At 36.4% G+C, this 13,939-nt stretch overlaps 1 protein-coding gene across 2 annotated transcripts in view; it reads right to left on the minus strand.

The window, feature by feature from the left end:
• Positions 1-13,939, minus strand: part of RSF1 (remodeling and spacing factor 1) — a 159,412-nt gene that overhangs the window by 16,544 nt on the left and 128,929 nt on the right. For both annotated transcript variants that reach the window (XM_025894141.2, XM_025894140.2), the window contains exons 9-12: positions 12,824-12,903; positions 8,083-8,137; positions 6,821-6,930; positions 51-118 (exon numbers count right to left, since the gene is read on the minus strand). In XM_025894141.2, coding sequence (XP_025749926.1) covers positions 51-118; positions 6,821-6,930; positions 8,083-8,137; positions 12,824-12,903 — 313 coding nt within the window. The remainder of the gene's footprint in view (positions 1-50; positions 119-6,820; positions 6,931-8,082; positions 8,138-12,823; positions 12,904-13,939) is intronic.

Raw genomic sequence — 13,939 nt, forward strand, 5'->3', positions numbered from 1 at the left:
TTAACCTACTGGCCAAGTCATATGAAGAAGAGGGAATAATAAACACATACCTCCTCCATCAGCTTCTTTGATATCATCTTCTATAGCTTCATCGATTGCTTCATCAAATTCATCAAATCTAAAATATATACAACAATTACATCACAGCCTGTCCTGGTACATGGGTTAGGAGGAGTTGCCTCTGAAATGAAAAAGGCCTGAGTATAAAAATGCTCTCTGCCACTTTGGGGCTGTGTGACTTGGACTACATCACCTCACTCCTGTTAACCTCAATTTCTTTTGCAAATCAGTATCTAACTCATTTTCAGAGATCATCTATACCAGGCATCAGCAACGATTTTTATAAAGGGCCAGACAGTAAATACTTTCGGCTTTGTAGACTCTACAGTCCCTGTTATAACCACTCACCCCTGCCACTGAGCTGCAAAAGACGCCAGAGACAAGGCAAGTGAACGAATGCAGCTGTGTTCCAACAGAACTTTATCTATGGACACTGGGATTTGAATTTCATGTAACCGTCCTAAGATTTCCTTCTTTTGGTTCTTTTTTCAGTCATTTATACATATAAAAACCATTCCTAGGTCACAGGCTACGGCTACATAAACTGGCAGTTGAGCTGGGATTTGCCCCACAGGCCACAGTTCGCCAACCTCTAACTACATAAATCACACAGCAAAGTAAGTTGAATTAGTGTTCCAGAAATAATACTAAGTGTGAGAACTACACTATTATTGTCATCAGGGATTATATTACTATTATTACCAAGGTCCATACACAGATGCTCAGAATTTTAGAACTAGATAAAAGTACTTTTTCTCACAAGGGCCACCGCCCCCAACGTAGAGAAGACAAGTTTAGATGATCCCCAAGATTTCTTCACATACAAAACTCCCTTCACTTTAGACCTGAGATGACCAAACGAATAAAGTGACTTGCCTAAAACTATGCAAAATATGGTAATTACTAGTTGCGTGTGGCTATCTATATTAAAATTAATTAAAATGAAAAATTCTGTTCCTTGCTAGCCAGATTTTAAGTGCCCCACAGCTACGTAAGGCACCATGCCGGACAGCAAAGAAATAGCACATCTCCATGAACACAGTAAATTCTACTGGACAGTGTTGGATTAAAGGCAGACAATGGATTAACGACAGAGTTTAAAAGCCAAATATTTTGTCTTTTGAGTTAAGAAACTCATTGCAGCTATGGATTTCCTCTCTAGAAAAAAAAATATCCACACAAACATAAAATTTTGTATCTAATTTCAGAGGATTCACAAGTTTCAGGTTAAGAATTCTTCCACAACATAGTTTTTAATGGCTATATAGTATCTAATCTTATAGATGTGTCATAATTTAGTTAAAAGTTTACTTCCAATTTTTTCACAATTACAATCATAGCTATGAAAAACAACCCTGCAGCTGTAGCTTAGGTTTTCTTTAACAAATTCTGAGAAAGTAAAAATCTGTACATCCACTCATCAGGCTAGAATAACAGATATAGATAAAGCCAGATGCAGTTAAGAGAAAACAGTATTTCTCCCAATGACAGGTTGCAGCTATAAAGTGGCAAAACAGCCTCTTCCTCTGAATGACTTCTATTTTCCTACTCACCAAAAAACCTGGTTTTCTGTGTCAGAGACCATTAGAACCTTTGGACTTACGAAATGGTATCAGTAAGAATAAAATACTCCATGCTTGCCTGGAGGATTTAAGTTACTTTTAACACAAATAGGCAGCCCTGATTTATATCCCAGATGCAGAGCTTTGAATAAGGGAATGGACACAACATCCTACACATCAACTTCAAATTCAATGCTTTCAGGAAACAGGAACCTGTGTCCACTATATGGTCTAGATCTGATAGATTTGCCTTCAGCCTAACTCTTCATTGCTTCCTTTACATTTCATCTAAACTCTACCCTTCCTCAGTACCTTATAACTCTACCTTTTCCTTTGTTTGGTTGAGTGCCCATGGTTCCACCAAGAGATTTTGTTGGACCTTAGGTTTGTTCTTGGTATTCTTGCTACAAATAAAACTGTTGGCATAAAAACTGTTCTTCCAATATCACTTGGCATCAGGGAAGTACAAATCAAAACCTCAATGAGAAACCACCTCACACCAGTCAGAATGGCTAAAATTAATAAGTCGGGAAATGACAGATGTTGGCGGGGATGCGGAGAAAAGGGAACCCTCCTCACTGTTGGTGGGAAGGCAAGCTGGTGCAGCCACTCTGGAAGACAGTGTGGAGGTGCCTCAAAAAGTTGAAAATAGGACTACCCTACGACCCAGCAATTGCACTACTGAGTATTTAACCCAAAGATACAAATGTAGGGATCCGAATGGGTATGTGCACCCCAATGTTTACAGCAGCAATGTCCACAATAGCCAAACTATGGAAACAGCCAAGATGTCCATCAACAGATGAATGGATAAAGAAGATGTGGTATATATATATACAATGGAATATTATGCAGCCATCAAAAAAATATGAAATCTTGCCATTTGCAATGACTAGAGGGTATTATGCTAAGCAAAATAAGTCAATCAGAGAAAGACAAGTATCATATAATCTCACTGATATGAGGAATTCTTAATCTCAGGAAACAAACTGAGGGTTGCTGGAGTGGTGGGGGGTGGGAGGGATGGGGTGGCTGGGTGACAGACATTGGGGAGGGTATGTGCTATGGTGAGCACTGTGATTGTGTAAGACTGTTGAATCACAGACCTGTACCTCTGAAACAAATAATACATTATATGTTTAAAAAAAAAAAAGAAGATAGTAGGAAGGGAAAAATGAAGGGGGGAAATCAGAGGGGCAGACGAACCATGAGAGACTATGGACTCTGAGAAACAAACTGAGGGTTCTAGAGGGGAGGAGAGTAGGGGGATAGGTTAGCCTGGTGATGGGTATTAAAGAGGGCACGTATTGAATGGAGCACTGGGTGTTATACGCAAACAATGAATCATGGAACACTACATCAAAAACTAATGTTGCAATGTATGGTGACTAACATAATAAAATAAAATTAAAAAAAAAACTGTTCTTCAAGGGTGATAGCAATTTATAATATAACCATGAAGTGAATTTTATTTTTTTTCTAATTTTGAAAATTTTCTTGTTTTTACTTTTTTTTTTTTTTTTTTAGATTTTATTTATTTGACAGAGAGAGAGAGAGACAGAGAGGGAACACAAGCAGGTGGAGTGAGAGAGGGAGAAGCAGGCTTCCCGCTGAGCAGGGAGCCCGATGCGGGGCTCGATCCCAGGAGCCTGAGATCATGACCTGAGCTGAAGGCAGACGTTTAATGACTGAGCGACCCAGGCGTCCCTGTTCTTTTAATTTTAATGTGATTACTGAGTAAGGCCAAATAATAGTTTCATTTTATTGGTCATTTTTGCTTTTTGTTTTATAAGGCTGGTTTGAATCCTTTGCCCATTTTATCAGCCAGTGTGCATCTTTTACTACTTGTAAGAGCTTTTAAGGTATTAAAGATTTTAATAGTTTGTCATATGTTGCAATTATTTTTTCTTTTATTTTAATTTTTAAAATTATTCATTTGAGAGAGAGAGAGAGCACAAGCAGGGAGAGGGGAGAAGGAGAGGAGAAGCAGACTCCCCACTGAGCAGGGATCCCGTTGTGGGGCTCCATCCCAGGACCTTGGGATCATGACCTGAGCCAAAGGCAGATGCTTAACCAACTGAGCCATCCAGGTGCCCCTGTTGCAATTATTTCTATCCCAAGTGCATTTCCCCTTTAGCTTTTGCTTTTTAAGGTTTGAGAAATGAAAACTGACATCTTGCCCTGCTACAATTATGAATATGTGCCCATAACATTTCCAGTCAGCCCCCTCCCAAATAAACAAACAAATGTAAAAAGTCAATGCTGTCTAGTTCATTTCCAAAATAAACAAAACCTTGGTTTCCCTAAAGTAAGTGATTTCCTAACAAAAATGTCTTTATTCTTGACTTCAGTAACGTTAATGGCTAGAGATGCAACAGCTTTTACAGACATCATGGAAAAAGCTACTGTATTTCCACAATGAAAAAAACTATACTCAGTGTAATTTTTAAAATTCGTAAAGTGTTCCTTTTGAATTCTAACTCCTTTGAAAAATTTCTTTGCAAGAAAATATTTTCTTTTAGAAGCGCTTCTAAGTCTTTCTTAAGTTTTATGTAATCAAATCTCCTTTCCATTATTGTTTCTGTGTCTGATGCTATGCTTAAAAAGTTGCTCCTTACAGTAGATTACATGCCTTCCTTAAATCTTTTTGGGAAGTAGATATTATTATATATAATAGTAGATATAATTATCTACGATTTATAATTATATTAAAATAATTATCCTATATATAATATTATATATAGGAAGTAGATATAATTAAAGAAATTAATTGCACAATACATTTTATGCTAAAGAATATAGTTTTTCATAAATTTCTATAGTACTGTTATATAAATTTAGAGCTGAAGGGATCACCTGCGTTAATCCACCATCAACCAAGACCTAGGGAAATGGACCATTCCAAGTTACATGGGTAATACACGGTATGGTGAGGACTATCATCTTATTCTTCTGTACCCCAATCCAATGCTGCCTCTAGTCAACTTTGATGTCATCCTCTCTGTTAGCAGCAGTAAGGATCTGATAAACAATTATTAAATGATAATGGTGATGAAATTCTTTTTTGCCCTCTTTCTGTGCTAATACTTTATTAAGTGCTTTATATTTTATACTCACAATAATCCCACTGCACCCATGTACAGATTAAATTCTAGGTGTATTTAGAGCTTAAATATGAAGAGTAAAACTTATTAGAGAAAGCATATGAATGACTTTCTTAATATCTCTCAGTTGAGTTTCTTTTAAAAAGTACTAAGAAGCAGAAATCATAAAGAAAAAATGACAAGAGACATACAAACACCCAGCAAGCAAATGAAAAGATGCTCATCATCAATTAGGGAAATGCAAATCAAAATCACGAGATACTGTCTCATATCCGCTAGGATGGTCACTATCAAAAAAACCCTCCAAAGCCAACAAGTGTTGGCAAGGATGTGGAAAACCTGGAAACTATACGCTGCTGGTGGGAAGCAAAAGGGTGCAACTGCCATGGAAAACATCATGGATATTCCTCAAAAAACACAAAAATATAAGTGCCATAGGATCCAGCAATCCCACTTCTGGGTATACATCCAGGATGAAATGCTAAGAGTAAATCTCTCCTTCTTTTAACAACCACAACTATATCAAGATTGAAAGATAATACAGTCCTACTGTAAGGTTTGTTCTGAAACTGTAAATTGTTACAACAAGACTGATATATTAGGAAATAATTCAAGCATAATGTGTATTTTATACTTGCTTTAAGTAATTTTATTCATAAGAAACACTAGGTAAATGTAAAAAACTGCACCTAGCCACACAGGCATATACAAACTGCATACATATACATGCCTCAAATATCTACCAGCAACCTCAGCTCATTATGTGTGTTACAAGCTATAGCCATCTGCGTCTACGACTTCCTGGTTGATTTCAAATAACCCTCCTTCTACCACCACACAATGATTTACAAACTGCAACCCACCTCACAACCACTTCCACAGACAAACTTCAGGGATTTTTCAATAGAAAATGTGGTAGTTGGCGTAATATTTATATTAGTTCTTAACCATTTAACGTACGTCAAATGTGACTGTTTTTATTACAGTCATATCTTTTTCTTAAATTTTATTTTATTATGTTAATCACCATACATTACATCGTTAGTTTTTTTTTTTTTTTAAGATTTTATTTATTTATTTGACAGAGAGACACAGCTAGAGAGGGAACACAAGCAGGGGGAGTGGAAGAGGGAGAAGCAGGCTCCCGGCTGAGCAGGGAGCCTGACGTGGGGCTCGATCCCAGGACCCTGGGATCACAACCTGAGCTGAAGGCAGATGCCTAATGACTGAGCCACCCAGGCACCCCACATCATTAGTTTTTGATGTAGTGTTGATGATTCACTGTTTACATATAACACCCAGTGCTCCATGCAGAACGTGCCCTCTTTAATACCCATCACCAGGCTAACCCATCCCCCCACCCCCTCCCCTATATTCACATCTTTAAAAAAAAAAATGTCACTAACGAAATTTTTGAGTGTGGCCCTACCTCCATATTTCCCATAATCCCTATGGTTTATATTGTGTGATTTTACACAGTCCGGCAATTTTTAGGAATTCGTATGTTGTATTACAGCAGAACTGACTTTACCCTTGCTCTTTCCATGAGCAGCCTTTGATTTCATTAGTTATGATGATTTTATATAAAATGGTACCATGATAAGTGCTTTCAAAGAGAAGAACTGCTTGCTATGAGGGCATATAACAGATTTGATCAAGAGAAGGTTAACAAGGTGAAAACAGGAGGGAAATCCTAGGTCGAGTAAAGAGCATGTGCAAATAAGCTGAAAGAAGACTGGCTGATAATGACAGAGTGAGGAAAAATGTGGATGACACGGAGCTGAAAAGCTGGGTACAGAGCAGACTCTGTGGTGCCTGTAGGGGCCTTGTTAAAGCATCGATCCTTATCCCAAGAGCTACAGAAATCTGACAAAGTGTATTAAGCAGAAAAGGATGACACGAGCAAATTTATGTTTTGAAAAGGTCATGTTGGCTGCTCTAAAACAGCATGATTCTAAAGACAGTAAGTAACAAATATATATATATCTAACTAATGATCATTATGAAAAAAAGCATATACTCTTGGGTTATATTTTATAATTTAAAAAAACATTTTACACTCTTTTATTGTAACCATTTCCACATATTTCATACCTATAACTTATACATTTCCGTGTTCTTGTTGACCTCCTTTCAAGTAAGTTTGCTTTGGATTTTTTTGAATCTTTTTTCTTTTCTTCATGATCTTCAGAAAAATCTGGCTCCTGGTTTAAAAATATGATAACAAATATATAGGTTATTAGGACAAACAAAAAGCTTCTTGGAATGAATAGTTTTCTAATGTCTGTCTAGGCAGCACATGTGAAAGATCTGAAAAAGTGAGGTGATCTCACACCCCCCCAACAAAACTGAATGAACATGGCCATACTAAGTAGAGAGATTAAAAAGAGTACTGGTGATCAAAGGATGAAGCCCCTCTGTATTAAAATTCTTATGTTTCTGTGAGTTTAGAACTACCTCTTTTAAAACAATCAGGATGAAGTTTCTCCACTGATAAATTTTTTAACAAATAATTAAATCAAACACATAGAAGATATTCAGAAGATATGCTGAATCAATGAAATAATGGATTTAGAAAAAGAAAGAAGCATGATGATAAAGGAAAGTAACTAACCAAGACAGGTTACTTAAGTGTGTGATTTAGTTAAGCCTGAATGAAACTGTGTATGAAACTAGGAACATTTCTTCATTTCAAATGAAAACCATGTTACATGTACTTTCACTCATGAGATATCCTTAATTAGAAATTAGACTAATAATGTAAAACAATATTCCTTCCAAGAAACCAACTGTTAAGAACAAATACTGAAGTTTCTAATAACAAACACCCAAAGCACAGAATTAGAAACCCCATCTTCCTGAACTATTCTTTTGTCACTTTACATAAACAACACATAAAGAAGCTAAAAACAAATTACCCAGTATAATACAGGGTTAAAAAACAGCAACAAAAAAAAACACCCCAGAACATATACCCCATAGCAGTGAGCTATATAAATCTCATTTAAATGTGATATTACATTTTAGGGCTATCAGCATATATGTAATTTTTATTTTATTATTATTGTTATTTTCTTTAGTAGACTCTGACTCTACACCCAACATGGGGCTCAAACTTACGACCCCGAGATCAAGAGTTGCATGCTCTACCGTCTAAGCCAGCCAAGCAGCCCAGCATATATTTAATTTTAATCATGAGGGAAAATATGGGTGATTTCTTTAAGGTCCTAAATTTCCACTTTTAATAAAACAGGTATACTATATATTTAAAACTATTCACATTACATAAAGTGGGTTAAATTTTAAAACAATTATGACAGTCTCTTCTTCAAAAATACTACAAACCAGAAACTTACTTGTGGAGGAATGATGTTTTCGATACTGATACCCACATACACCAAACGTTCTTTCCTTTAGGTGAAAACAAAAACGCACGCAAAATGAGATTTGCTAAAAATAAAATTGTTACGAAAACATTGCTAACACAGACAATACTAAAATTATGATTTCATGGGAATAGCAGAGGCTAGGTCATAGACATGTTAGCTACTGTCTATAGAGCTTATCGTACTGGTAACTGTGGGAGGCACAAAACTTTCTTAAAGGTAAAAATTGTAAAAAGGTGTAACTGAAAATTGTAGTCTTGGAAGTAATTATACTGATGAAATAAAACCTGCGAGCTGAAGTAGACAAGGAAACTTCATGAGGAGAGTTATGCTGCAACTCACTGACAAAGTGATTAGACAGAAAGTCAATGCTGGACAAACTAGATCTTTGTTAGGCTGGAAGTTTTCATATGCGTATATACACAACCATAATCTCAAGGTAATAAATATCAATACTAAAAAAAGAAATTCTATGCAATAGAACCATATCAAGGTCCCAGTGATTGATACTAAAACCATGTGTTTACAGAGACGAAAAAAGGCAATGCACCCTAGTTGCTCCAGTGAAGATTACTTTTAGAGCCAGTTAACACTTCTTCAGGCAATGTGGATTTAGAACACTAATGAGATCTCCATAGTTTCTTTTCCAAAGAAACAAACCTCTGTTGATTTTAATTCAACAAATTTTACATTAACAAACTGCTATACCCAACAGGAGTTTTTTCTGGTTCTCCCAAAGTTAATCTAATTCACCAAGGACAGATGAGCTCTTATATGCAGGCCAGTGTATGCTGAACTGAACAGAAATAACCACTCTTCCTCCCTTTGCATGTGATGTCCCTTATAGAAGGGCATTACTCATCCAGTTACCTGGGTCCTTTAGAATGCAGCCTTTACTGCCCTAGAAACCCTTGGCTCTGCTAACAAGAATCTTACAGTCTTTTTGAGATGGGTTATAAAGCTATTCAGTCAAAAATTGCAATGTAAGAAAATGATAGTTATTTTAATCAAAATCTGATTTAAAATAGTACAGTTAATGAATTAAAAACTAGGAAAGGCAAAAACAGTACTAGCTGAAATTAACAGGGAAGGAGAAGTCAGAACTTGAGTTCTCTGTTACTAAATATGTTCAACACATATTTATCCTTACACTAACCAAGTTTACTGTTTTATCAGTTTCCTCTTTTATACCTCAAAATCTCTACTTTCACTTTATTATTATCTCAACTCAACTGAAAAACATTCAGTTCACGTCCACCATATTGAGGTCATGATTTGTGTCAGGCTTGGGAATCCTGAGGGCAAATAATACATGGTTCTTGTCCTCACAATTATTCAACAACTCACTGTAGTCCACTATGAACAGGTATAATGGAAACATGAAGAAGGAATAACTTGTTTGAAGAGCTGAGAAAGTGGAGGTTTTAAATAGGTGGTAACAGTTGAGTAGGCTCTTGAAGGTAGGTATGATTTCTCATCACAGCATTCTCTTGCTCAGTAATCTTACAGAAAGATACCTCTTCCACTCCATCTCACCACTACCTAGCTCAATGATTATACTGGGCCCAGACCTCATCATTACAAATAACCACACCCTTCCTAAAATTTCAATTTCAGGGAACCTATATTCTCTGACGTCTACTGGCTCACTTTCCAGCTTACTCCCTCTGGTACACTGATTTCAACAATTCCCTAACTCCAATGGGACCTCTATCCATCGACCCTAGCCTCTTTTCACTGTCCATTACTCCCTTGTGTCCTTACTTTCCCCCTTACCTGGCTTAGACTCCACGGTCCATCATTATAAATACTCCTTTGCATACACTTTCAAATTCCTTGTCTCTTTCTCTCCTTCCCTCTGTTACATTACCTGGAAAATTCCAACCCTGATTAAATCCAACTCTCTGCTAGCAAACACTAGTAAAAGTACTCTGGAAGTACAGAGCTATGTGAATTCCCAAATAATTCCTGCACCAAGTTCTGGAAGGGATGTTTACCAACCAGTTGAAGGGACTTCTGAAACATCAAATTTCACAGAGCATCACAGCTCCAGCTCTGTAGACAGTTTCTGGCTAGTCACTAATTACTCATTGACAAATCCTTCTTTTTCACCATACTGTAGAGCCCTTTAAGGTAGAGACCACATAATATACTTCATGTTGATTACATTGCCTGGCATAAAGTGAGTGCTCACTACATGTTGGTTAAATGTTGAATAAATGTATGAACAAAGGGAAAGATGCTTCCGTGCTAGGATATAGAGAGTAACCAAGGCCGTTAAGTTTCTAGGATGAGTGCTAGAGAAATTATTTTTAGATTTTAAAAAGGGTGAATAAAAATGCTCATTTTTAAAAACAGATGGAGTCACCTAGAATTTACAGTTAATATTTTACTTTAGAAATACACATATTTTGCTCTTTAGAGCCCCTAGGATTCATATATATTAGAATCTATGTATATTAAAAGCTATATATAAAGAAAACTTTGTTAACCAGATTATTGGGAAGAATTAAAAAAATAATAGCAATAATTCAGTTAACTGGCAGACTGTTCTCTCCATAATAGTAACTTTACTCTCCTTTCTGTGATCCAATCTCAAAAAGAATTTAGTGTGTGAACTAAAGCCACAATTTTGGATGTCCTCTTAAAGTTTAAGTAAGAGGATTACCAAAAGTAGAAGCGAAAGCAAATGAGTTAGTAAATGGGAAGACCAATAGTGTGAATAAGTATTGTGGCACATTTTAACATAAATTTCTAAAATTTTAAGTATTTCTTAATTGCAACAATATACCCTATAGCGAGGCAGTAGTCAAAAAATTTTAACCAGCCTTTCCACAAAACTGCTCATTTCTTAGAAGGGCAGGTAGATTTCAAAAAGAATAAAGAAATAAGGTCCCTAATTTTTTATTATGATTTAATTTGAAGCATCCTTAATTAAATCTTTTCTAGTGTCAAAAATAAAAACAGGAACAACTGTGAATATCAAAATAGTCCTAATAATTATATAAAGGACTATTACCCAGAGTTTCTAAATACACAGGTATTTAGACAACTGATTTTTAAAAAATGAAGTATTTTTATCTCCTAGTCAACTTTAGAGATTAATTTTGCCTTTAAACCAAGTAGCATCCATTATAAACCAGAGAGCTGAAGCTGACTAGTAAGGAAAAAACCAGGATCTGGAGGCTGAAACCACTGAGTTCACAGTATGGGGGAGTAAAGTGAGTAGATTATCAAATGAGCTACCTGTCTTGAAACAAGCTAAATTTGGGGGGAGGGGGGAGACCATGAGATAGCAGGTGAAAGTTACAGGAGCAGCAAATGAAGGTAGTAAGTCCAGGAGACATTGTTTAAATTTTCTCATAATATGTACAAATGGGCATCAAATCCTCCTAAGCTTCTGAAAACTCTCTTTTAACACCTCCACTTTATTATGTAAGGTATGTCCTAGTTCAGGCCTCACCGGCTCTCCTAGACTCCACTCCAACAGTCTCAACTCTAATTCCTTTTTATTGTTACCAGGGCATGTTTTCTGAAATAAAGACCTGATTATACTTATCTCTCCTTTGATGGTTCTCTTACTACCTGTAGAGAATAATTCAAATCCCCTAGTCCGATATGCCAAACTGTTCACAGTTAGGCCTCAATCTGCATTTACAACTTCATCTTCTACCACTCTCCCCCCCTCACGTTCACACTTTGCTCACACTTTGTCAGGACTTGCCTGATAACCCAAACCCCTATCAGAACTAAAATGCCCCTCTACGGCGTTCCTGTATTGCTCCGAATATGCCATGATCTGTCTACTTTACTATACCACTGGCCAATACGGCTGTATTCTAACAGAGGTGAGTTCTCACTCACCTTTTCTCTTCAGTTTGGTACACAGTAGGCATGAATAACTGTTTAGCAATAGAATAATCAAGGAAGGTACAAATAAATATAAATAAACATAAACTTACTATGCCGATTTTGAACCCCCTTTTAAAGACTGGATTCAACTCCAGTCTTACCTCCTCCAAGAAGTTTTCTCCAACTGCTTTAAGACTACATTGCAATGGTAAATTGAAAAGGGAGGCATATCTTATGACTATAAGTTATGACTCTTATGACACAGTTCAGCATTTAAATGCTCTTTATTTTATCGGTGTTAATTCTGCCCACCCAAAGAGATGACATGGGTAACTAGACCAGTTCTGAGAATCTTCTTGTACTCACTACATACTTAGTAAGGTACATATCCTCCACAATAACTGGGCCAATATTTATTCAGAGTAGGTTTTGATAAATATTTTAGATCAGTAGTTGCCAAACTTTTCCTGTAAAAGGACAGATAATAAATTAAGCGTGGCAGGTCAAAAGGTTTTTACTGTAACTACTCAACTCTGCTGCTGTAGTGTTAGAGCATCAACAGACAATATATAAACAAATGAGCATGGCTGTGTTCCAATAAAACTTTTTTTAGGGATGAATGAAATTGGAATATAGAATTTTCATCTGTCATGAAGATTCTTGTTTGATTTTTTTCAAACATTTAAAAATGGAAAACAAACATTCCTAGTGGGCAATACAAAATTAAGGAGCATGCCAAATTTGACCCACAGGTCACAGTATGCCAATAATTATTTTAGATAGACATATTAACCTATATTGCAAAACAATTTTATTATCAAATTCCCAAGTAAAACATTAAGACGCGTTCTCACAATACCTGCGTTCAGCACGTTCCTTCTTCTTTAAGGCAACATCTAAATCCTGCAATTGTTCTTCTAATTTCTCACACAGTAGTTTCTGAAAGAGCAAAACACGAGTGTATATATATATTTTTTTAAAGAAAGCTCTACGCCCAGCGGAGGACACCGAGATCAAGAGTCGCATGCTCTACTGAGCCAGCCAGGTACCCCCCAGGAGTGTCATTTTTAACACCTTCCCACCAACATTTATCCTTTGCATGCTGGCTCATGGATACTATGCTAGTCTGAGAGCTGATAAGGGGTCACACAGTGAGTGAATACTGAAATAGTCCTTGTGTTTAACTACATAAAGAGGTGCTTCAGCATCCACTGAACTGAAGATGAGCACCCATCTCTGCAGTTAACACACATGTTGGGGAAACTCCTAGCCTCATCAAGAAATACATTCTATGCCTATGTTGCTGGTGGTAATCAACGTTTAAAATAGCATATGGCTCAACATGTTTACATGACAGTGATGAAAAACTTTTAAGACTCACACAACATTTTTAAGGGAGAAGGTTCTATGTACAATACAATATAATGGTGCCAATCACTATTTTTAAAAAAGAGAATGGGAAAAAATTACACAACCATGCCACATGGTGACTGGGTCAAAATGGAGCTGAAGAATGTAACTGAAAAAGCTAAGCTAAGCCAAGGAAGTCCAGTTCGCTGGGAAATGCAATAAAGCCCATCATTTTTAAAAGTGAGATGAGACTGAACTTGTGACAGAAAGGACCCCTTGAGTGCAGTGGCATAAAAAACAGCCTGTTCTTCAGCTTTCAAAAGAAATTCACCTGCATCACGATAGAAGAGAAATATAATCCATGTTTCTATTTATAGTAGCATCATAGTGGTACATAATTCATAATACCAGCCATAAAACTGAAAAGAAGGAGGTAGGCAGAAATGAAAAAGAGGATGAAACAAAGGGATAAAGAAACTTATTTCTTCCCTCATGTATCATTTTAATTTGGGGCTATTTGTGCCTGTAACAAATGTGAGAAAAAAATAAATCAGAGATTATAATTTTATAAAAATTAGAGGTCTCTGAAAAATGCTTTGGGAGAAAAAAAAACAAAGGCCTAAAA

The sequence above is a fragment of the Callorhinus ursinus genome, unplaced genomic scaffold (genome assembly GCF_003265705.2).
Source record: "Callorhinus ursinus isolate GAN/ISIS: 27379988/994484 unplaced genomic scaffold, GSC_fseal_2.0 scaffold35, whole genome shotgun sequence".
NCBI classification, from domain to species: Eukaryota; Metazoa; Chordata; class Mammalia; order Carnivora; family Otariidae; genus Callorhinus; species Callorhinus ursinus.